Genomic DNA, 21827 nt, shown 5'->3' with positions numbered 1-21827 from the left:
GTCCTTTAATTAATCAGAAGAATAGAATATATTCAAGAAAAGACAAAAAAAAAAAAAAAAATCCTTATCATTCATTAAGAATAAATAAAGCATGATAGAAGTAAATGAACAAAGTACAGGAGACTAAGCGACCTACCACAAGCAACCCTTCCACCAGCATTTCCAGTGCTCTTGCTAAGCTCATGTCCGCCTAAAACAAATCAAGAGATTGTTTAAGATATTTCTTGCTACGGTTTGGGAGCGATAAAAGGAAAACAACTAGAAACCGACTAAGAGTCATCATAAATACCCAAGACTAAACATTTATACAAAATAATATAGGTCCCATGGGACAATATAAACCATTTGAGAAGAATATGTAAAGCAATGGAAAAGGCTATCATCTCAAGTAGCAGTATGAAGTAGGTGAACCCTGCAGATTTACATGCAAGACCCAAGATGCAGATCCACTTGCAATGTAACAGAAATTCGAGCAAAGATTTTGCATTTGAATGTCAATAGAATCCAAATTACACGTTTAAGAATGGTGAATAATAGTGGTTAAATTACTGTCTAAATTTGCATACTCTTTTCAACACTTCAGCCCTTGCAGATTTTGTTGTGTAAGTTTTGCTAGTTTTATCACAACTCAGAATGGTTTCTAAAAGAAGAACCAAACTCGGATTATCATATTAATGTAGTTCAGATCAACTACAATAAACGCTACCAGTTCTATTTTTAACTTATCATCCTAGTTGGGTTACTTAAATCTTAAGGCTATGTGTCAATTCCTTGTTGATACAATTGCAAGGCAAAGGGATCTAAAAAGGAAGAACAGAGGTCTGAATTCTTGGGTCATGAACAATCAATTGAGTCGGGATATGTTTCAGAGAAATTATATGTAGAGGGAACTGGACCCGACATTTGACATCAGTTCTACAACAGTTATGATTGAAAAAGAATCTGTTATTTTCGCCCTGCCATTCTTTTTGAACTTGCAATGTTCCGAACTAGAATACAACTTTCTCAATCATGAACTTCACCCTAATCCAATCTTAAAATATTTTAATTTATTCTTAGAAGAGGCTTTCCCTGAGTTTGATTGCAAAACTTCAGATCTATAGCATTTTTCGGTCCAGTAACAGATCCACATCCCAGAAAAAAAGAGTAATACAAGAATATCCTTTTATAAAGATAAAAATGTAACGGCATTATGTGGTCACACAAGCAACACTGAAACAGGAACCAGAGCATTAGAGGATGGAAACAGAACAGTCCGAGGTCCTGGAGCACTGGATACACCCAATGTAAAGGTCCATGAAATAAATGTTATTTCATGTCTCTATTTGCAAAAAACTATACAAAACCACACACACATATACATAAATATATAAAATATGACGATCTAATTTTTCTACATAATAATCATTAAAAAAAAAAAAAAAACAAATACCCTCACCATGAATATCATAGTCTTAGAAGCTTCTATAAACAATCAGGATATATGCCCTAGAGTACACTATATAATGCAACCACAAGAGGTGGCTAAACATCTGCTTATAAGGCATCAGAGTCGCAACTCTTTAAATATGATCTTCTTTAGATACTCCTCTAGAGAAGAAAAGAAAAATGAAAGAGGGGGACTGCGGGGGGGAGGGGTGGGGGAGCGTATCTAATACTCAAGGATCACTATACACCACATCTTAAGACTCAAGGATCACTATACACATGGTGGCTCTGAAGTAGGATCAGATAGAGCTCCAAAACTTTGAGCAAAGACCTAAAGCTATATGGTCACCCAGACGGTTGATAAAACAAATAGACTAAGGTGAACAAATATTAAATAAGAAGAACCAACCAAGTCCATCTTAGAAACTTCCAACTGCAGAAGACTGTGCAATAGGCTGATTAAAGAGAGACAACCAACACAAGCCATGTTAGAATAGGCCAAATGAAAGTTAATAATAAGTCAAGGCTGCTAAAATATGCTTATTGGTCTAACAGTTGGTACAAAGCAACCGTCCTAACAAATGTGCGCAGTAGGAGGATAGCACTTTATTTATCAACAGGACTCGATCTTAAGAATAGTGTTAGCTAAGATCTCTTCCACCATAACCCAAGATACATCCTATCTCTATCCAAATCTATCTTCTTTGAATGACGCCGTGACAATAGTGAATATCCTCCAAGGTCAAGACATCTGGATCCACGCTACTCTCATATCCTTTTTTTGATCACCTCTATTCGGCGGCCCTAACACTAGTGGCACACATATCTATCCCTTACCATGAGACTTGTATTGCAATTTCTCTAGCAAGCCAGCTGGGAAACAAGTTTCTTGGCATGCTCGGAGAGCTCCCACACCAACATCTTGCCTCTTGAATTCACAAACCTAGCTTCCGATGAGTACTCGCACCTCACATATCTAACAAAGACTGTCAGATATATCTATATCTCAAAAGTATGACACAGCACTTAAGTTAATACATATGGAGACTTGAATTTTGTTTAACACGTGAAATAGAAAAGTAGGAATACTAATGTCACACTCCATTTCAAATAAAACATGATGACTATTGTGAGCATCATGAGAAATAAATTATGATCAAAATGGGTATGTAGATGGAGTTGGGGATATAAAGTTTCAAGCATAGTAACAATTGGTCTATTTGTTAATTATAGATTATCTATCACTCAGATATATATTCCAAAGATGAAGGCATTTCTTCCCTTTTCTTCCATGCTTTTCCTGGGTATAAATTATGGATTTTGAAAGGGCAATGAGTTCAGATACACATTGGACTCTATGATCAAGTTGCTCTTAATGTTTCTTGACCTTCACCTAGGAAAGCTATTAATAGTGATTGTGACATGAAGGGACAAAACATTGCCTGCCAACTTCAAAGAATGAATAAATTTTTTAAACTGATAACCACAGATGATGGACAGGAAACATCCTTAAGGCCACATTTGATTGGAACATTTGGAGATTTTTCTATAGCATGGAATCCAAAGAAGTTTGCACATGGCACTGGGAAAAAAATGGTTGCTTCTCAAAGTCGTCAAAGATATCACATTAAACATGTAACGGTTGTCTTAAAAATAAATATGAATTTAGCGGTCCTTGGGGGAGAGGCATGGGAAAATGAATTCGGAATGAATCGCTACAATCATGAACCTATTATCTGGTTGAATTATTCTTATAACAGAAAATGGCATGGCAAGAGATATGCCTATTGTTTTATGTACTTCTAGCTGCAGATATACTCAGAAACATCCCCTCTTGGATGCTTTCCAGACTTGCAGCTGTCTGCAGCACAGCTTAATTCACTCAGATAAGCAGTGCCAAATGCCAAGGCATATTTTAGTTGTAACATTAGGACACAACAGAATGAGTTGCCAAAATGTGCCATGTCATTTTACACTTAGCATTCTGCTGATTTTGGTCTGCCAAAGCATCCATTGCATGACAATTTCATCTTTGCTTGGCATCAAAGCACCTCTCCTGGTGTAACCATGAAATTGTAAGTCAAATTGTGAAGCTGTCTCCCTCCAGTCATTCCCAAGTATCCCAAACTAAATAATTGAAAACCTCTCAAGAAACAAAGAGTATATGCAACATGCATGGTTAATGCAGGCTTATGATAGTGCATAGATTAAACCCATTTATCAAAAAAGGAAAAGAACAAATGTGTGCTAAATGTTCATGAAATAAGAAGAAGCTAAAAAACCAACAGTTAATGATGAGCCAAAAGCAAGGCAGATTTTCACTATTTTTGAGCTCATGCACACTTCTGTTGGCATCGATGATTAGCCAAAAAATAAAGTTGTACTTAAAAGTTTTTTCAGGTAAATAGCAATATAGCATTAATGTGAGAAATGAAAAACAACTAAAAACATACCCTTTCCAAGATCATCAGGGTCAGCATGGACTACAACAGCCCTTCCAATGATTGAATTTGGTCCAGAGAGCGAAATCTATGATGAAGGAAACAGTTCAGAATCTCTGAAAGCATTTAATGAAAAAAATCTCTGAAAGCATTTAATGAAAAAAATAGTTGTAGAATTAAATCACCTGGTTGTCAGTAATGGTGAAGCTAACAGTACCTGAAACAATAAAAATAAACCATCACAAATATGTTAAGAATAAAATTATTCAATAGATAGAAGATAGGCTAGCAAGACCAATCAATGAGTCAGATGATAAAAAGCTTGTTCATCTAAGTGAAATGATTATGGACAGTGTCAAATCATAATGTTGTGACGGATGACAACCAGAACTAAGCAAAAAAGACAGCAAAAGACAAAAATGGTACCATCATCACCAACAGTCACATTTCCAAGATCACCAGCATGGCGATTATCATCTTCAGGTGCCCCATGTTCTTTTCCAGCAGGATTGAAATGCGGTCCTGAATAAAGTAAAATAAAATAAAAACAATACAATGACCAACAAAATGATTATTTCCACCAATTTCCTTAATTCAAGTTTTATTAGAAGCTTTCCCTAAGTAAAGATGAGTACCAGTGGACATGCAGCCATTAGTAGTGTCACCAAGGGCATGAACATGGAAGCCATGAAGCCCAGGTTTGAGACCAGAGAGGCTTCCAGCTACCGTAGTTGGACCTAAAATGGTGAACAAAATTGCATTATGATATTGTTTCTGTCTTTACATGATTTTTGAGACAATTCCAGCATATGCTAGCTTATTAGTACTAAATGTACCATCTCCTTCTTGGGTGAAGTAAACAGTGCCTTTGACACCCTCACTGCAACCAAGTACAGCAACACCTTTCACCATTTTTCAATGTGATCTATGCACAACAAACCAAAAATGCAAGGATCTTCATTTAAGACAAAATTGTGAAAATGATGAGCATAAGGGAGAAAATCTGATGAACCAAATGAGTAAAAAAATAAAAAATAAAATAAAGATAAATATGCTTCCTATTTCTGGGAGCCAAAGATACAGAAACAGATATTAATATGCACACATATAATTATACAAGAATTTGAACACAAGCATATGATCACACAATCTCCCAAAAACCACATTGATCTTGCAGCAAAGCAATGTTGCAAGCTAATTCATTGTCCACAAAGTTGAGCTCAGTGTTGAACACACAACTCCAACTTCAGATTGAACAGTGAAGTCAGGTTGGGAACCCCAACACTAGTGCGCTTATCTCTTAAGTGCAAAATTTAAATTCTAACAGATATACAAGCAAAATTGATAACAACCACACTTTACGCTCAAGATGGAGACACAAAATACACCATTTTAGCATTAATTTCCTTGCATAAGAAGTCAGCAAGATCTCTGGACTAAATACAGTTTGCAGCAGCACGCGATTAAGTCCAGAGGTCACAGAGCAGCACGCATTAAGTCTAAACTTAACACAGTACGAAGTGTCACGCAAGAAGTCTAGACTGAACTTATTTGGTTGTTTATTGGAAAAAAGAACTTACTTTGCGATGCAAAACAGCCATAGATGAACTCGATATTTGGTTGTTTATTAGTAAAAATGGGATTCATTCATGTATTCCAAAAATCACATAATATGTGTCACGAACAAAAGGGTACTGAACTAATCCACTTGTTGGGGGATACCGACCGTTCCCGCTCACGACGGCTCATGGTCGGACATACCCGACCGACCGCCCGACCGACCGACCGTTCGACCGACCGACCGACCGACGGACCGACCGACCGCCATCACCGGCCGATTAACGGCCCTTTACCGACTGAGGATATGTCGGTCGGGCAGACCTTTCCCACTCTCCCGACCGACAGAACCGGGGAGTCCGATGGCCGACTCTCGCAACATGCCCGGCTGATTATCAGAGAGGCCCGAATCTTCGCCCGACGCCACACAAATGGCCACTGACCTAGGGTCGGTCGACTCCTCCGATCGCCGTACAGCTGCCAGAGACTGTCAGCCCTGACAGCGACATGCGGCACTGCCACCTAAGGGCATTATCTCGCCTAGGGCATTGTCAACCCTAGTGATTTGACAGCCCCACGGCGATGTGACACTTTCACAGCGACTCTGACAGTCTACAGTGAGTTGACAATTCTTCAATTGTTCGCGCCATTAATGACGGCGCCATACCACGCTCCACTATATATATATCGGGGGAGGCAACAGTGCGGAGGCCCCCCGAAAAAGCAACAGGCTTGCTCCCTCTAACTCTCTCTTTCTCTCTCTCGATTGAGCTCTCTGTCTTCATTTCACTGTTGCCCAGTCACCTCTCTGACTTGACCGTCGGAGGGTCCCCGCCGGAGTCACCACCGATCTGTGTGGACTTCCTTTTTTGCAGGCGCTCGTTCCCGGCGATCAGGCGACGAGGGGGTTGGTAGCAATAGATTGGCGCGCCAGGAAGGGGCCAGGCCTAGTAGATACTAATGACAAAGACAAGAGCCCAACGATCGAGGGTCACAGGGTCGGCGAGGCGCTCTTCCCGCCGGGAAGAGGCCTCTCCGTCACCCTCCGCGGCGGAGCCCAGCTCTCCGCACCCCGCGGTGACCACGGAGGCGCAGATCGTGGCAATCATACGGTAGATGACCGTGCTGACGGACGCGGTCAAGAGCCTCCAGCAACAACCGGCGGCACGTCCGGTGCCCTCCAGGAGCAGCCGCCGACGCCCGCGCCGATCTCCGTCGTCTCCGCGCGAGCGCCTGCCACAGCACTCCCACGGAGAGGAGGGGCGGCCATGGCGCGATGCCCGTCAGTCCCAGCAGCTCTCTCCTTCCCTGCTGGAACGGGCGAGGAAGGAGAAGCGACCGCGGACGCCGTCCGCCTCCCTCTCGGAATCTTCCGGAGACTCCACTCCTGGGGTCTCCCAGCACCGACGGACGGACGACTACGAACGCAGGTTCGAGGAAATCGACCGTCGGCTTGCGCAGTTGCAGAAAGACGGGCAGAAGTCTTCGAACGACGTCGACTTTCAGACCGCCCAACCTCTCTCCCGACTCATTCTCGACGAACCGATCCCCGATCGGTTCAAGATGCCGCACGTGGAGCCCTACGACGGCTCCACCGACCCAATCGACCACCTGGAGAGCTATAAAGCTCTCATGACGATTCAGGAGGCAACCGACGCTCTCTTTTGCATCAGCTTCCCCGCCACACTCCGCAAGGCTGCCAGGGCCTGGTACTCCGGTCTTCGATCGGGAAGTATCCACTCCTTCGGGCAGCTCGAGCACTCTTTCGTGGCTCACTTCAGCACCAGCCGGAAGCCGCCGCGAACGTCGGATAGCCTTTTATCCCTTAAACAGGAAGAAAACGAGACGCTCCGACACTTCGTGGCGCGATTCAATACGGCCATGCTTGAGGTCCGGGACCTCAACGAAGACATGGCTATCTCAGCCATGAAACGGGGGCTGAGGGCGTCCCGATTCACCTACTCCCTGGACAAGACCCTCCCCCGTACATATGCCGAATTGCTGGAGCGCGCGTACAAGTATATGCGCGCAGACGAAGGAGCCTCCGACCGACGCTCAACCGAGTTCAAGGGTCCGAAGGAAAAACGAAGGGTCGGGACCCCGCTGAGCCCAGCAGGCCCCCGACCGATGGTCGGGTCTCGACACCACGACGGAACCAAAAGTCGCCCCGGCGGCAGACTCCAAGGCCGACACGCCCCAGGTATGATTCCTACACTCCTCTCTCCGCCCCCCGTGTGCAGATTTTGATGGAGATCGAGGGGAAAAAATACCTGCGACGACCTCCGCCTCTGAAGGCAAAAGGCCTCGACCGACGGAAGTACTGCCGATTCCACCGGGGCCACGGTCACAATACCGAGCAATGCATCCAGCTTAAGGATGAGATCGAAGCTCTCATCCACCAAGGGTATCTCGGTAAATTCCGGAGGAACCCGCCGACTCAACCTGTGGCCGACCGACGACCCCAGCCGACTGAGGAAGCGACCACCAATCAGCCGACGGCCGGGGTCATCAATATGATTTCCAAACGACTTGGCTCGGGGACGTCTGCTAAGGGGGAGCCCACGAAGAAGCCGCGCCCGGACGACGTGATTACTTTTACAGAAGAAGACGCTCGGGGCATCCAAACTCCCCACGACGACGCTGTTGTTGTTTTGACCACGATAGCAAACTATGATGTAAAAAGAATTTTTGTAGATAATGGAAGTTCGACAAATGTTTTGTTTTACTCGACCTTCTCCCGGATGCAACTATCAACTGACCGACTCAAGAGGGTCTCCACGCCCTTGATAGGCTTTGCCGGGGACGCCGTCGCGACGGAAGGAGAAATTACCCTGCCTCTGACGGCCGGCACCGAACCACGGCAAAGCACGGTTCATTTGACTTTCGCGGTTGTCCAAGTGCCTTCGGCCTACAACGCCATACTTGGACGACCCGGACTTAACGCCCTCAAGGCAATTGTCTCGACGTACCATCTCCTCGTTCGGTTTCCAACAAGGAACGGGGTCGGGGAGATGCGCGGGGACCAACAGCTCGCTCGCCGATGCTTCCAGATCTCCGCTCAGAACGACGAGTTGAGGGGTTCCCTGACGATCGACAAACTGGACCAGCGGGAGGAAGAAGAACGGGGCTCGCCGGCCGAGCAACTCGTGTCAATCCCGATTGCGGGAGACCCCGACTGAAAGGTATGGGTCGGGTCTCAATTACCCGACCCAGAACGGCGACGATTGACAAGGCTGCTAACAGCCAACGCCGACATATTTGCTTGGTCGGCAGCAGATATGTCGGGCATCCCCCCAGAGACAATAACCCACCGACTCAACATCGACCCGACGATGAGGCCGGTGAGGCAGAAGAAAAGGTCCTTCGCTCCCGAAAGACAGAGGGCCATCGACGAGGAAGTGGACAAGCTGCTCGAGGCGGGCTTCATCAGAGAAGCCACGTATCCCGATTGGCTCACCAATGTTGTCATGGTTAAGAAAGCCAACGGGAAGTGGAAGATTTGCATCGACTATACCGACCTGAATCGGGCCTGTCCAAAAGATAGTTTTCCACTTCCAAAGGTCGATCAGCTGGTGGATGCGACGTCCGGATTTCGACTGCTCAGCTTCATGGACGCCTTTGTCGGGTACAACCAGATCCGAATGGCGCCTGAAGACGAGGAGCACACTGCCTTCGTGACCCCCAAGGGCCTTTACTGTTATCGAGTGATGCCCTTCGGGCTGAAGAACGCCGGCGCCACCTACCAACGACTTGTCAATAAGGTCTTTAAAGACCAGATCGGGCGCAACATGGAGGTATATGTGGACGACATGCTGGTGAAAAGTGCGCAGATTCCAGATCACGTTCAGGACCTCGAAGAGGCCTTCCGCACTCTACGTCAACATCGAATGAAGCTGAATCCGACTAAGTGCGCTTTCGGAGTAACCTCGGGGAAGTTCCTCGGATTCCTCGTTTCTCAGAGAGGGATCGAGGCCAACTCTGAGAAAATAAAGGCGATCATCGACATGCGTCATCCGAACACCAAGAAGGAGGTCCAGCAGGTGAACGGAAAAATCGTCGCTCTCAGCCGGTTTATTTTTCGATCAGCTGAAAGGTGCCTCTCGTTTTTCAAAACTCTGCGGCAGGCGAAGGGTTTTTCTTGGTCGGATGAGTGCCAACGGGCCTTCGAAGATCTGAAGAAGTACTTGGCTTCCCCGCCGCTGCTCGTGAAACCGCAGGTCGGGGAGACCTTGTATCTCTATTTGGCCGCCTCCTCTGAGGCGGTCAGTTCGGTGCTCGTCCGAGAAAATGAGAGCCGAACCCATCAATCCATCTACTATACCAGCAAAGTACTCCGCGGCGCTGAAGCCCGATATTCGGAGACGGAAAAGATGATTTTCGCCTTGACCGTCTCCGCGCAACGACTCCGCCCATACTTCCAAGCTCATGCCATAGTGGTTCTCACCAACCAGCCCCTGAGGGCGATCTTGCGCCGACCGGACACATCGGGACGACTGGCGAAGTGGGCGATGAAGCTCAGCGAGTTCGACATACAGTACCGACCGCGGCCTGCCTTGAAGGCTCAGGTCCTGGCCGACTTCATCGCCGAGTGCCCGACCACCGACAAAGGGTCGGGAGCTGCGGACCCGGGAGGAGATGCGGTCCCCGAGCTAGACCCGGTCTCCACCTGGGTACTGCACATCGACGGAGCTTCAAACGCTCATGGGAGCGGGGCTGGGTTCCTGCTCACCAACTCGGATGGGGTGGTCACCGAGTACGCCCTCCGATTCGACTTCAAAGCCTCCAATAACCAAGCCGAGTACGAAGTGCTCCTCGCCGGCTTGAGGATGGCGAGGGAACTGGGTGTCGACAGCCTCCGGGCGTTCTTCGATTCTCAGCTGATCGTGGGGCAGGTCAAAGGTGAATTCGAGGCGCGAGATCCGACCATGGCCAAATATCTCCAGAAAGTGAAGGACCTCGTAGCGCGCCTCAGGTATTTTAAAATTTCCCACATCCCTAGGTCGGAGAACGCCCGTGCCGACGCACTCTCCAGACTGGCGACTTCGGCTTTCGACTCTTTGGGTCGGATGTTCGTGGAGAACCTCGAGCAGCCGAGTGTCGACCGGGTCGAAGAAATACTGCAGCTGGCAGCTGAACCAAGCTGGATGGATCCAATTGTTCGGTTCCTGACTGACGGAATCAGTCCTGAAGATCCCATGGAGGCCAAGCGGCTCCGATGGTCGGCCTCCCAATATGTGATCATGGATGGCCGACTCTACAAAAGGTCGTTCTCCCTTCCCTTGCTTAGGTGCTTGGGACCGACCGACGCAGACTATGCTCTCCGAGAAGTGCACGAAGAGATCTGCGGGAATCACTTGGGGGGCAAGTCTCTAGCCTACAAAGTCCTGCGACAGGATTACTATTGGCCCACCATGAGGAAGGACGCGGCTGAGTTGGTCCGGAGGTGCGAACCTTGTCAGAAGTACGCTAACGTGCAACACCGACCGGCCAGCCAAATCGCTCCCATTGTCGCTCCATGGCCTTTCGCTCAGTGGGGGGTCGACATTCTCGATCCTTTCCCTCCAGCATCGGATCAAAGAAAGTTCATAGTTGTCGCCATCGACTACTTCACCAAGTGGGTGGAGGCCGATCCCCTGGCGCAGATTACCGAACGAAAGATGGAGGACTTTGTCCAAAAATCCATCATCTTCAGGTTCGGGTTGCCGCATACCATTATCACCGACAATGGGCGGCAATTCGACAACCAAGACTTCAGGAATTTCTGCGCAAGGTTTCACATCACGCACCGACTGACTTTAGTCGGGCACCCACAGTCCAACGACGAAGTCGAGGTGACCAACCGGACCATACTACACGGGCTCAAAACCCGATTAAATGAAGCCAAAGGCCTCTGGGTCGACGAGCTAGGCTCCGTTCTGTGGGCTTACCGAACGACCCCCCGCGTATCGACAGGGGAGTCGCCTTTCGGTTTGGCCTATGGGACGGAGGCGATGATCCCGCTTGAGATTGGACTGCCGTCTACGCGGGTCGAGCGGTATCAAGAGCCGGACAACTCCGATTGTCGGAGGGCCGACTTAGACCTCCTCCCCGAACTGCGAAACGAGGCTCAACTTTGCATGGCTTCATACCGACAGAAGGTGGCCCGGTATTACAACGCCAAAGTCAGACCAAAGCTCTTCAGGCCTGGTAACTTGGTCCTGAAAAGGGCGGAGGTCTCGAAGCCCCTGGACCAAGGGAAGCTGGCTCCGAACTGGGAAGGGCCCTACGTGGTAGCAGACACCTATGGGCCAAGGGCTTACCGACTAGAGACTTTGGAAGGGAAACCCATTCTCCGAACATGGAACGCCGACAACCTGAAGTTGTATCACCAATGAACTTTGTACTCGTTCATTCGGAATACAAATCCAGTTTGAAATTTCGGAGTTTTAACTCTTCGACTGACGATCGACGCTCACCAAGGTCGAGCACCGACGTGCCGACTCGGACTTGGTATCCGCCTGAGACCGACGGCACCATCGTCGACGAAACATCGAACCCTTACAAAGACCGATATATCTATATTGACGGGAGTTGACACTCCTACGGTCGTACTTTCGGGCCAGACAATCGGCTAACCTACCGTCTGAGCCCCGACCAAAGAAAGGCGGAATGCCTACGCGACCGTCCTCGCGACCTACCGACCTAGCTACGGCCGGTCGAAGGATATTCGGCTTGCCACCGTCTATCGCACGATGCGACCTCAGTCGCGACCATGACTCACCGACCGAGCTACGACCGACCGGGAGATATTCGGTTTACCACCGTATATCATGAGGCGTAGTATGGATACCCGACACAAGGGTATCGGGATCCGACTTATCGGTGCTCCCCCGACTAAATGCGCCCGACGACATTCGACTGAATGCGTCGGAAGAGACCCGACTACCGAACCTTTATCCGACGGTCGGTCGACTTCCGACTCAACGAACGCACCTGACTCACGGCCGGGGGAAGGATGCCCAACTTACGACCTCGACCGTCGAAGGCCGATCCAAAGTCGGGACTTGTTCTACCTTCGTGGCGGTGCGAGTTGCCGAACGTCCTAAACAACCTATACGAGTGGCAACTTACGTGTTCAGATGCATTCTGCAATACATGAAAGAAAGAAAGACAGGCAGAAGGAAAAAAGTTTAAGTCCAAGACTGATTTCATTCAAGGTCGAAAGAAGCTTACAAAGCCAGGCCGAAGCCCAGTTACAAGTGTTCTAAGAAGAAAAAACAAAAAGGATAAAAGACGACGGGGCCGCGGTCATCCTTCCGAGTCAATCTCCTCGACCGATGGAAGGTCGGGGATGACCGGCGTGTCCACCGCGATCGGCACTGGGTCGACGGCCGAAGCAGGATCGTCGGTCGGCAAGGGACTGGCAGTCGACGCCGGGTCACGAGTCGCAGCCGTCTCTCCTTCGGCAGCTTGTTTCTGGACGGCCTCTCCCGCCACGGCGATGCCTCCCGACGACGGGTCGGCCATCTCTTCCGTGACTTGATCCTCGGCTCCTGGCGGGACGATACTGCTGAGGTCCAGCTCCGGGTACAGAACTTGGACCGCGTCCCGACCGTCCTCGTACCCCACCCGGTACGACGCGAAGCCAGACTCCAACATTTCCTCCCGGTACTAGTCGGTGGCGCGGAAGTCGTCCACCGCCCGACTTGCCGACTCCTTCGCCGACCTTGCTTCCTCTTCCGCCCGGCCGAGAGAGTCCCTTGCTGACTCTGCCTCTGCCTTCGATATGTCGGCGTCGGCCTAGGCGATTGACAGATCCTCCTCAGCTTTGGCGAGCTTCTCCAGGCTGACTCGGAGCTGCTCGCGCTCGCCCTCGAGTTCGGCGGCGACGCCGTCACGCTCGCACCGTAGACGGTGCACAGTCCGACCCTTGCGTTTGGCTTCTTTCCGGGCCGACTTGAGCTCGGACCCGAGACGAGAGACCTCGTCCACCAGTTTCGCCTCCCGGTCGGTCGACTGCTTCAGGTGGTCGACCAGCATTGCCCGGTCGGCTTCGGCCACCGCCGCCCTGTCTTTCCAAGCCACCCGGACGTTCCCGAACCTCCGGTACCCGGCTTCGAGTTCGGACATGGTGTAGATCAGCTGCCGACGTAAGCATTTCGTCAGGAAAGCAAAGTAATGAAAGTATTAAGGAAGGAGGAGGTGAAGCGGAACTTACCTCGACCATGATCGGGTAGAACGAAGATAGCATCTTGGTCACTCCCCGACCTTGTGTCGTCCGCGGGGTCCATCGGGGCTTTCCCCCGATCGGTCACCCCGACCGGCGGAACCGACAGGGAGGGGATGCTCGAGTTTGACGCGGCACCCCCCGTTGCGGCTGCGGATGTCGTCGGTTGTTGTTCGGGTTCCCGAACATCATCCGGCGCCACACCTGCCGGCGAAACCGCCGATGTCCCTTCCGCCGCTTCCTCCGCCGGCCTCTTCTCCGGTTGCGCTGCCGGAGCCGCGAGTGCTATCACCGGCTCCGACTGGTCGGTCGCCGACGCCTCGACGGTCGGCGCCGCTGTGGAAGGCTTCTTCGGCGGACGCGAAGGTCCTGCCCCCGATGCCGGCCTCTTCCTCGCTGCGTACTGCCGGATCTCGGCGTCGATCGGCCGCATCCTCGGAGGTGTCCCTGCGATACCGACAGAAATATTAATCTAAGAACCGAAATAAAGGCCGAATGAAAAGAGAACCGAGGGATCGGGCGATACCTAGTCGGGGGACCAAGCTCAGGCCAGCGTCATAGAGAGCTTGTTCGGTAACAAGCTCCCTCTGCTTCGGGACCGATATGTCCTTGAGTCGGTGAAAGTCCTCCCGGTCATCCGCCTCCACCCGACTGTTCTCGTTTGCTTCGGTTCGGGGCACGCCCCAGCGAGAAGGGAAGCCCCAGGGAGAAGAAAATGAGACGAAGAAAAACTGGTTCTTCCACCCGTGGATGGACGATGGAAGACCAGTGATGAAGGAAAGACCCTTCCGGGGGTTGAAGAGCCACCACCCTCGGGCCTTAGGATGGGGTCGGAGCACAAAAAATGCCCGGAAGAGCGAGATGCGAGGGTTGGTCGGCAGAAGCTGACACAACAAAGCGAAGCTGATTATTAGTCGGACGGAGTTCGGCGCCAGTTGCGCCGGACAAAGTCCGTAATAATCCAGCAGATTTCGGACGAACTCCGGAATCGGAAGCCGAAGACCCGCGCGGAGATCTTCGACGTACAGCGCCAATTGGCCCGGCGGAGGGTTGTTAACCCGACCGCCGACCCCTGGGGCGGAAAGTTGAAACTGCTCCGGGATGCGATACTGATCCCGAAGCCGATCAACGTTCGGCTCCGAAAGCGAGGAAACCTCAACTTCCGGAGTCGACCGAGGGTCATCAGTCGGATTTCCCGACCGAGCCCCCCGAGATGGATTTCCGGCCATCGCACCAGAACCGAGGGAAAGGCGAGGCCGAAGAAGAAGAAAAAGAAGAAGAAGGAGAACAAGAAGAAGAAAAAGAAGAAGGAGAAGAAGAAGAAGGAGAAGAAGAAGAAGAAAGAAGGGAAGGATCACGAACCCCAGGAGACCAGAAGGGGAGGCAACTGCCAGCACCGACGGAGGAACCACTCGGACAGAGTCTCTGCAGCAAATTGTTCAGGGTGGGGCTTCGAGCGCAGGTGGCCCTATATATATAGGGCCGTTCGATGGCCAAGATGACCCCGCGCCGACCGAGGTCCCCCGGATGGGCGACACGTGGCGGCATCTGGGCCCTCCCTTCGGCCCGGTGGATCGGCACGCCATCCCGGGAAGGCCGCACCGCCTTCATTTAATGCGAAAGGCGCCGGCCCAACCACCTCTGACACGTGGCGAAAAGGCCGCGGTTCCGAATTAAATCGCCCGCGGCGATTCGCGTTCCCGATGGGACGCCTGACAGCGCCCCACGCTCCCAGAATCGACGCTGGGCGGCGATTTGCGTTTCCCAAAAGGCGCCGGGCACCCGATCGCCTGACGCAAATCGTCCGGCACCCGATCGTCTGACACCAAATCGTCCGGCACTCGACCGTCCGACGTAACATCTGACGCCGACAAGACGAGACGTCTGACACCGACGTAACGTCTGATGTCAGCGAATCGCTCGGCATTCATGAGACACCTGACATCGTATCGACTCGCGGTACGGTCGGATTGTGGCATACGACGAATCCACTCCTTTTCGCCTGGCGTTGCTGCCCAAACGGGGGCATCGGCCAGCGCACCGTCCGACTCAAGAGTGGAGGGGGGCAACTGTTGGGGGATACCGACCGTTCCCGCTCACGACGGCTCATGGTCGGACATACCCAACCGACCGCCCGCCCGACCGACCGTTCGACCGATCGATCGACCGACGGACCGACCGACCGGACGCCATCACCGGCCGATTAACGGCCCTTTACCGACTGAGGATATGTCGGTCGGGCAGACCTTTCCCACTCTCCCGACCGACAGAACCGGGGAGTCCGATGGCCGACTCTCGCAACATGCCCGGCTGATTATCAGAGAGGCCCGAATCTTCGCCCGATGCCACACAAATGGCCACTGACCTAGGGTCGGTCGACTCCTCCGATCGCCGTACAGCTGCCAGAGACTGTCAGCCCTGACAGCGACATGCGGCACTGCCACCTAAGGGCATTATCCCGCCTAGGGCATTGTCAACCCTAGTGATTTGACAGTCCCACGGCGATGTGACACTTTCACGGCGATTTTGACAGTCTACAGTGAGTTGACAATTCCTCAATTGTCCGCACCATTAATGACGGCGCCATACCACTCTCCACTATATATATATCGGGGGAGGCAACAGTGCGGAGGCCCCCCGAAAAAGCAACAGGCTTGCTCCCTCTAACTCTCTCTTTCTCTCTCTCGATTGAGCTCTCTGTCTTCATTTCACTGTTGCCCAGTCACCTCTCTGACTTGACCGTCGGAGGGTCCCCGTCGGAGTCACTACCGGTCTGTGTGGACTTCTTTTTTTGCAGGCGCTCGTTCCCCGACAACCAGGCGACGAGGGGGTTGGTAGCAACACCACTATTTTTTTTTTTTGGTCCATAGGATTTGAACAGCTAATCAATTTACAAATTCAAAACAAACAAATTTGCAAAGACGCTAAATTTAACAAGAAGAAAAGAAACTGGTATAAAACCAAAATTAACAGCATCTTTGCTTTTTCTAAAAAAAAAAAAAAAGTCTAGGAGTCAGATCCGAGATCCCATGTAAAGACGTGGAACCCACTTCATATTGGACTGGGCAGCTATAATCCGAACAAATCAAATCGGTGGCGATCAAGCGACCATCAAGCATCAGAGTCCAAACGAGAGCCAAAGCGATAGATAAGAGGAGCAGCACATCAAACCAAAGAATTATACTCTACAAAAACAAAATCCGATCAAACGAGAAGGGTAAAGAATCTTTGTCCCTGTTCCCCAACAACCTATCGTGGGATTAAAACAATCTCCACTACTCCGACCTAAAACCCAAGATCTACGAGTTTACCTCAGGCGACCCCTTGGTGGAGAAGAGAACAAGAATGGAAGGGACAGCGGAGCTGACTTGTCTCTCACCTGTTCGGCGGAGGGGACGGAGATACTCGAGACCAACCACTCAAATATATTGAGGACGGATGAGATGATTGGGTTATCGTCACCGTAGGTGAGAGAATTGCTCACTGCACGAACAGCGTCATTTCCAAACTTAAAACCTGTTTTTTTTTTTTTTTTTTTAAGGTCCGGATTTCATTTCCAAAGCTTCCTGTCAACCCTTCACTGGGCTGGTGTTGAGCACGAGGGATGCATGTGAGAAAACTGAATCGACGGAGGCTTTGCCTTTACTAATTTTCGCCATGCAGCACAACTAGGGTTCGTTTGGTACAAGCATAAAAAATAATTATCTTTTGCCTGATAGATGCCCTTTTATTTTTTTATCTATTTTATTTTTATTTTTTGTATGCATATATATTAAAATAATTATTTTATATTTTGATATATACCTTTCTAAATCTTGCCTGTCATTTTATATTTTAGAGTTTTATATTTCAACCAGTCATATGTGGAAATGGATACTTTTGTGATGCATGGTACGCAGAATTTTTCGGGTGCAACCAGTATACCATAGCACCACTCCACTTTATAAGAGAAATTCAAATTTTGTAAAACAAATAAAGAGACTGAAAAAGACATACATCTCCAACTGTCATTTGGGCAGCATGAAAATTATTTTGGTACAGATGAATGATCATATTATTATAATATAAAATTAATTTAAAAATTAAAATATAAATTTATTTTTAAAAATTTAAAATAAAATATTATTTTGACGTTAAATTTAACTTTCAGAATGTTTTACAGTAAAAAAAATCATCCAATTCATGATATTGTTGGTTTTTTGATAAATATATTGAATAGTCGTTACGATGAAATGGTGAAAAAAATTTTAAATGTTGTAGAGAAATAAATAAAAATTTATATATTTTTTATCTTATTTTGAATCTAGATAATAATAATGATAAAATTATCTTCAATGAAGATCTTTCCAACTTATAATTTTTATCTCATGCAGATGATGCTGTCCAGACGATATGGAGTTCAGCATCGAAGATAGCCGGATCAAAAAGTTGAGACCTCCTCCACTCCACTATCGGAAGCCGTACATCCGGGCCCGGATGACAAAATCTGAATCATTCCGACACTGTCAATAAACTCTAAAGAAAGCGGTAACCATATCTCTTAACATTTTGAGAAAAAAATTTTCATCGTGCTACTCCGTTGCTTCAATCCCAATCATATGGTGATTGGTCGGATGGTACATGGGCCAACCTACCTTCGTGTACCATGCCATTTTTTTTTTTTTTGGGTACATACTACAGCAATCCTTCGCTACATGGAGTCTAGCCTCCTTGGTGGGGAATAGGGTGATGCTTAAAATAAGACAGCCATTATTCACCAAGTTAAGATAAGAAGTGTTGCGGCCAATCGTCTCGTCATCTGATCATTGGAAAGCATGCACCTGCAAAAATGAGAAGTCTACTATAATCGGAGGCGGCTCCGACGGGAACCCTCCGACGGTCAAGTCAGAGAGGTGACTGGGCAACAGTGAAATGTAGACAGAGGGCTCGATCGAGAGGGAGAGAGAGAGAGAGGAGCGAGCCTGTATTTTTGGGAGTCGAGAAGTGGGAGAGACGGAGCGGGCCCTGCACTGTTGCCTTCCCCGTTTTATATAGTGGAGCACGATATGGCGCCGTCATTTATGGCGCAGACAAGTGAGGAACTGTCAACTCACTGTAGACTGTCAGAATCGTCGTGAAAGTGTCACGTCGCCGTGCGGCTATCAAATCACCAGAGTTGACAATGCCCTCGGCGGGACAATGCCCCTAGGTAGCCGTGCCGCATGTTGCTGTCAGAGCTGACAAGGTCTGGCGGCTGTACGACGGTTGGAGGAGCCGACCGACCCAAAGTCGGTGGCCAGCTGAGTGGTGTCGGACCCCTCCGTTGGTCGGCGAGTCTTTCGTGAGTCGGCCATCGGACCTCTGGGTTCAGTCGGTCGGGAAAAGTGCGCCCGGCATATCCTCAGTCGGTCGTGAGCCGATAATTAGCCAGTGATGGCATCCGTCAGTCGGTCGCTCTGACCGCTAATCGGTCGGTCCGGCCGTCGGTCGGTCGGTCGGGCCGTCAGTCGGTCGGGAGGGATACGCCCGACACACCCCCAGTCGGTGATGGGCCGTCAATTGGTCAGTGATGGCGTCTTCCAGTTGGTCCCTCCGGCTGTTGGTCGGTCGGTCGGTCCCTCCGGCTGTCGGTCGGTCGGTCGGTCCCTCCGGCCATCGGTCGGTCCCTCCGGCCATCGGTCGGTCGGTCGGTGGATATTCTCCAACAAGAAGCCAACAGTTAGTAGTCAATTTGCAAATGTGGGTGTCGTTGTGAAGTAAAAATTCATCTTCACTATTAGAATTTGACATTTGTAAATATATATTTAAAAATCATCATCATTTTATATCTTTCTGATGAGCAAAATACTACGGGATTCCCTTTGATTTTTATGCAAAGGTTAATCAATTGGCAACTTCGGCTATATACATGAATTATTGTCAATCTGTTGCTCCGAGGATAACACATTTTTGTGCAAAAATGCTATTCCATAGCATACGCAAGTGAGAAAAGTACTATTATTCATATATTTGATTTATAATTTAAATCAAAATTAAAATAAAATAAAATAAAAATTATAATGATTATATTTTTTAAAATATTTGATTTGTGATCAGAATTTAAATTAAAATGAAATTAAAATATTAAAAAAATAAAAATTAAATTTTAGAGAATTGAAATGTTATCATTTTTTTTAAATCAAAATGAAAATAATTTTTTTTCCAATCAACCAACTAAAATCAAATAACTAAAATGAAAATCATATTTTTATTGTAAAATTTAATTTTTTTCAACCAAACATATGTACCGATAGACGGGCATCTTCCACAGCAGCTAGGGATTAATGGAGTACATGAGGTCGCATGGGTGACGGGTAGGTATCGCGTGCCGTCCAACCAGTCACCAGACTGTAGAGGCTGGAAACAGATTACTTTATGAAATATTTTTCTAAATACTGTTTGATCCGCAAAGAGTGTTGAAGAAAATGACAGGCACCCCACCCTCATTTTTTGTGAAAAAAAAAAAAAACTAAAATGATAAAAGGTCGAAGATCCCAGATATTATGAGAAAGCCCACGGATGCTGCTAAACCCCATATTCCCAACTTGGATGGAAGGCCAAGCTCAAAATCTTCCAAACAAAACAAGGGAGAGTTCAAATATTAGATCATAACTGTGATGGCCCGGCCCGATAACAAATCCCAGCTCATGTAACAAATTCCGAAAGGAGTCTTCTTCCTCCTCTCGCCGGCTCCCAATCGGAGTCGGAGATGAGTTCCCTCCGGTCCTATTTAAGGAGGAGATCCCTCCTCTCTCTTTTTCACCGAAAATCCTAAGCTCAATCAACGGCAATCGTCGGAAAATTTCCGCGGAAGACCATCCCTGTGCCGTCCAATTTTTCGTCGGAAAAGCTTCACCGGTAACGAAGGTAAGCTTCCTTTCCTTCCTCTCTTCTCCCCCTTCCTTTCCGTGCCGATGTGCACGCTCACCGGCGACCGGAGTCGCCGGATTTTGTTGCGGAAGAAATTTTTCCTTTTTGTCATTTTTCCGTCGCCGGTGGTCACCGCCGACCACCAGTTTGGTCCCCCTCTTGCCACCGGATCACCTCCCCTCCTGCCGACGGCCGCCCCACGCCGGCTGCGCCGTCGGTCGGCCAACCAATGAGGGGATTAAAGATTCCTGTTCCGGTCAAAACAAGCCCACGGGAAGAAGAAAAGAAAAAGAAGAAGAAGAAGGAAAAGAAAAGAAAAAGAAAAGAAAAAGAAAAGAAAAAGAAGAAAAAAAAGAAGAAGAAGAAAAATAATATAATAATAATATAATAATAATAAATAAGATTTTCTCCTCTCTCTTCCGTGAAGGAAAAAAAAAGAGAAAGAAAGAGAGAAAGAAAAGAAGAAAAGAAAAATTATTAAATTAATTAATAAATAATGATATAAATAATAGAATTTGAGAAAGAGAGTTTCTCTCTCTTCCCTCTCTCCCTTCAACTTGAACTAGTATTTTCTCTCTCTAGAATTGGACTTTCTCTCTCTACTTTCTCTCTCTAAAATCTTTTCTCTAGATTATTTTTCTCTCCTAAGATTTCTAGAATTTTGAGAAGAATGATGATGAATTTAAATGATCCTCGTGATGGATTTTTGATCTGTGATCGTCAGACGGTACACCGACATTCACTTTGATCAGATCAGGTATTTTTTTAGATTTTATTTCTCATAATTTTATTGAATTGTCCACATGATAATTTTAACATGATTTGATCTGATCGATCGAATTTGTTGAATCATATTGTTTGAAGAATTCAAGATGAGTTTTCTCTCTCTAAAATTTTTTCTCTCTAAAATATTCTCTCTCTTGATTGATCTCTCTCTAAAAAAAGGTTAGTGAATAAAGAAATTTTTTTTAATAGTCCTGATCTGATTTTAATGAAGAACTTTGATCCATGATTGTCAGACAACGTACTGGCACCCACCTTAATCAGACCATGAATCTTTAGATTTGATCATCCATGATTACGATCTAACCATGATTTGATTTGATCATGTTGATTTCACCAATCGAGATATTGGACCAATCGTAATGTTTGATTGTGTCACCTGATCAATTCGAATTGTACCTCATGAATTCTCTCTCCTCTGATTTTCTCTCTCCATTTGATTTTATGAAATCGATGAAGAAACTTCGGTCCTATCACTTCGAATCCGATTTGATCTGATAGTCAAATCTTGGATCGTTTAGGTC

General features: G+C 48.0%; 1 protein-coding gene across 5 annotated transcripts in view; it reads right to left on the bottom strand.

Annotated features, from left to right (window-relative positions):
- LOC105045220 (superoxide dismutase [Cu-Zn]) overlaps positions 1-17193 on the bottom strand; it is a 17446-nt gene extending 253 nt beyond the window's left edge. The window contains exons 1-7 of one of the 5 annotated variants that reach the window (XM_073257865.1): positions 17012-17193; positions 4697-4794; positions 4505-4606; positions 4296-4391; positions 4055-4086; positions 3882-3957; positions 137-190 (exon numbers count right to left, since the gene is read on the bottom strand). In XM_073257865.1, coding sequence (XP_073113966.1) covers positions 137-190; positions 3882-3957; positions 4055-4086; positions 4296-4391; positions 4505-4606; positions 4697-4781 — 445 coding nt within the window. In that variant the 5' untranslated portion in view covers positions 4782-4794; positions 17012-17193. Of the gene's footprint in view, positions 1-136; positions 191-3881; positions 3958-4054; positions 4087-4295; positions 4392-4504; positions 4607-4696; positions 4795-16682; positions 16708-16943 lie in introns of those variants that run through there. The other 4 variants (XM_073257867.1, XM_073257864.1, XM_010923415.4 and 1 more) reach the window with 4 other exon arrangements.
- Positions 17194-21827: the final 4634 nt, after the last annotated feature.

This window comes from Elaeis guineensis, chromosome 5 (genome assembly GCF_000442705.2).
Source record: "Elaeis guineensis isolate ETL-2024a chromosome 5, EG11, whole genome shotgun sequence".
Taxonomy (NCBI): Eukaryota; Viridiplantae; Streptophyta; class Magnoliopsida; order Arecales; family Arecaceae; genus Elaeis; species Elaeis guineensis.
This window is presented reverse-complemented; position numbering and strand designations above follow the sequence as displayed.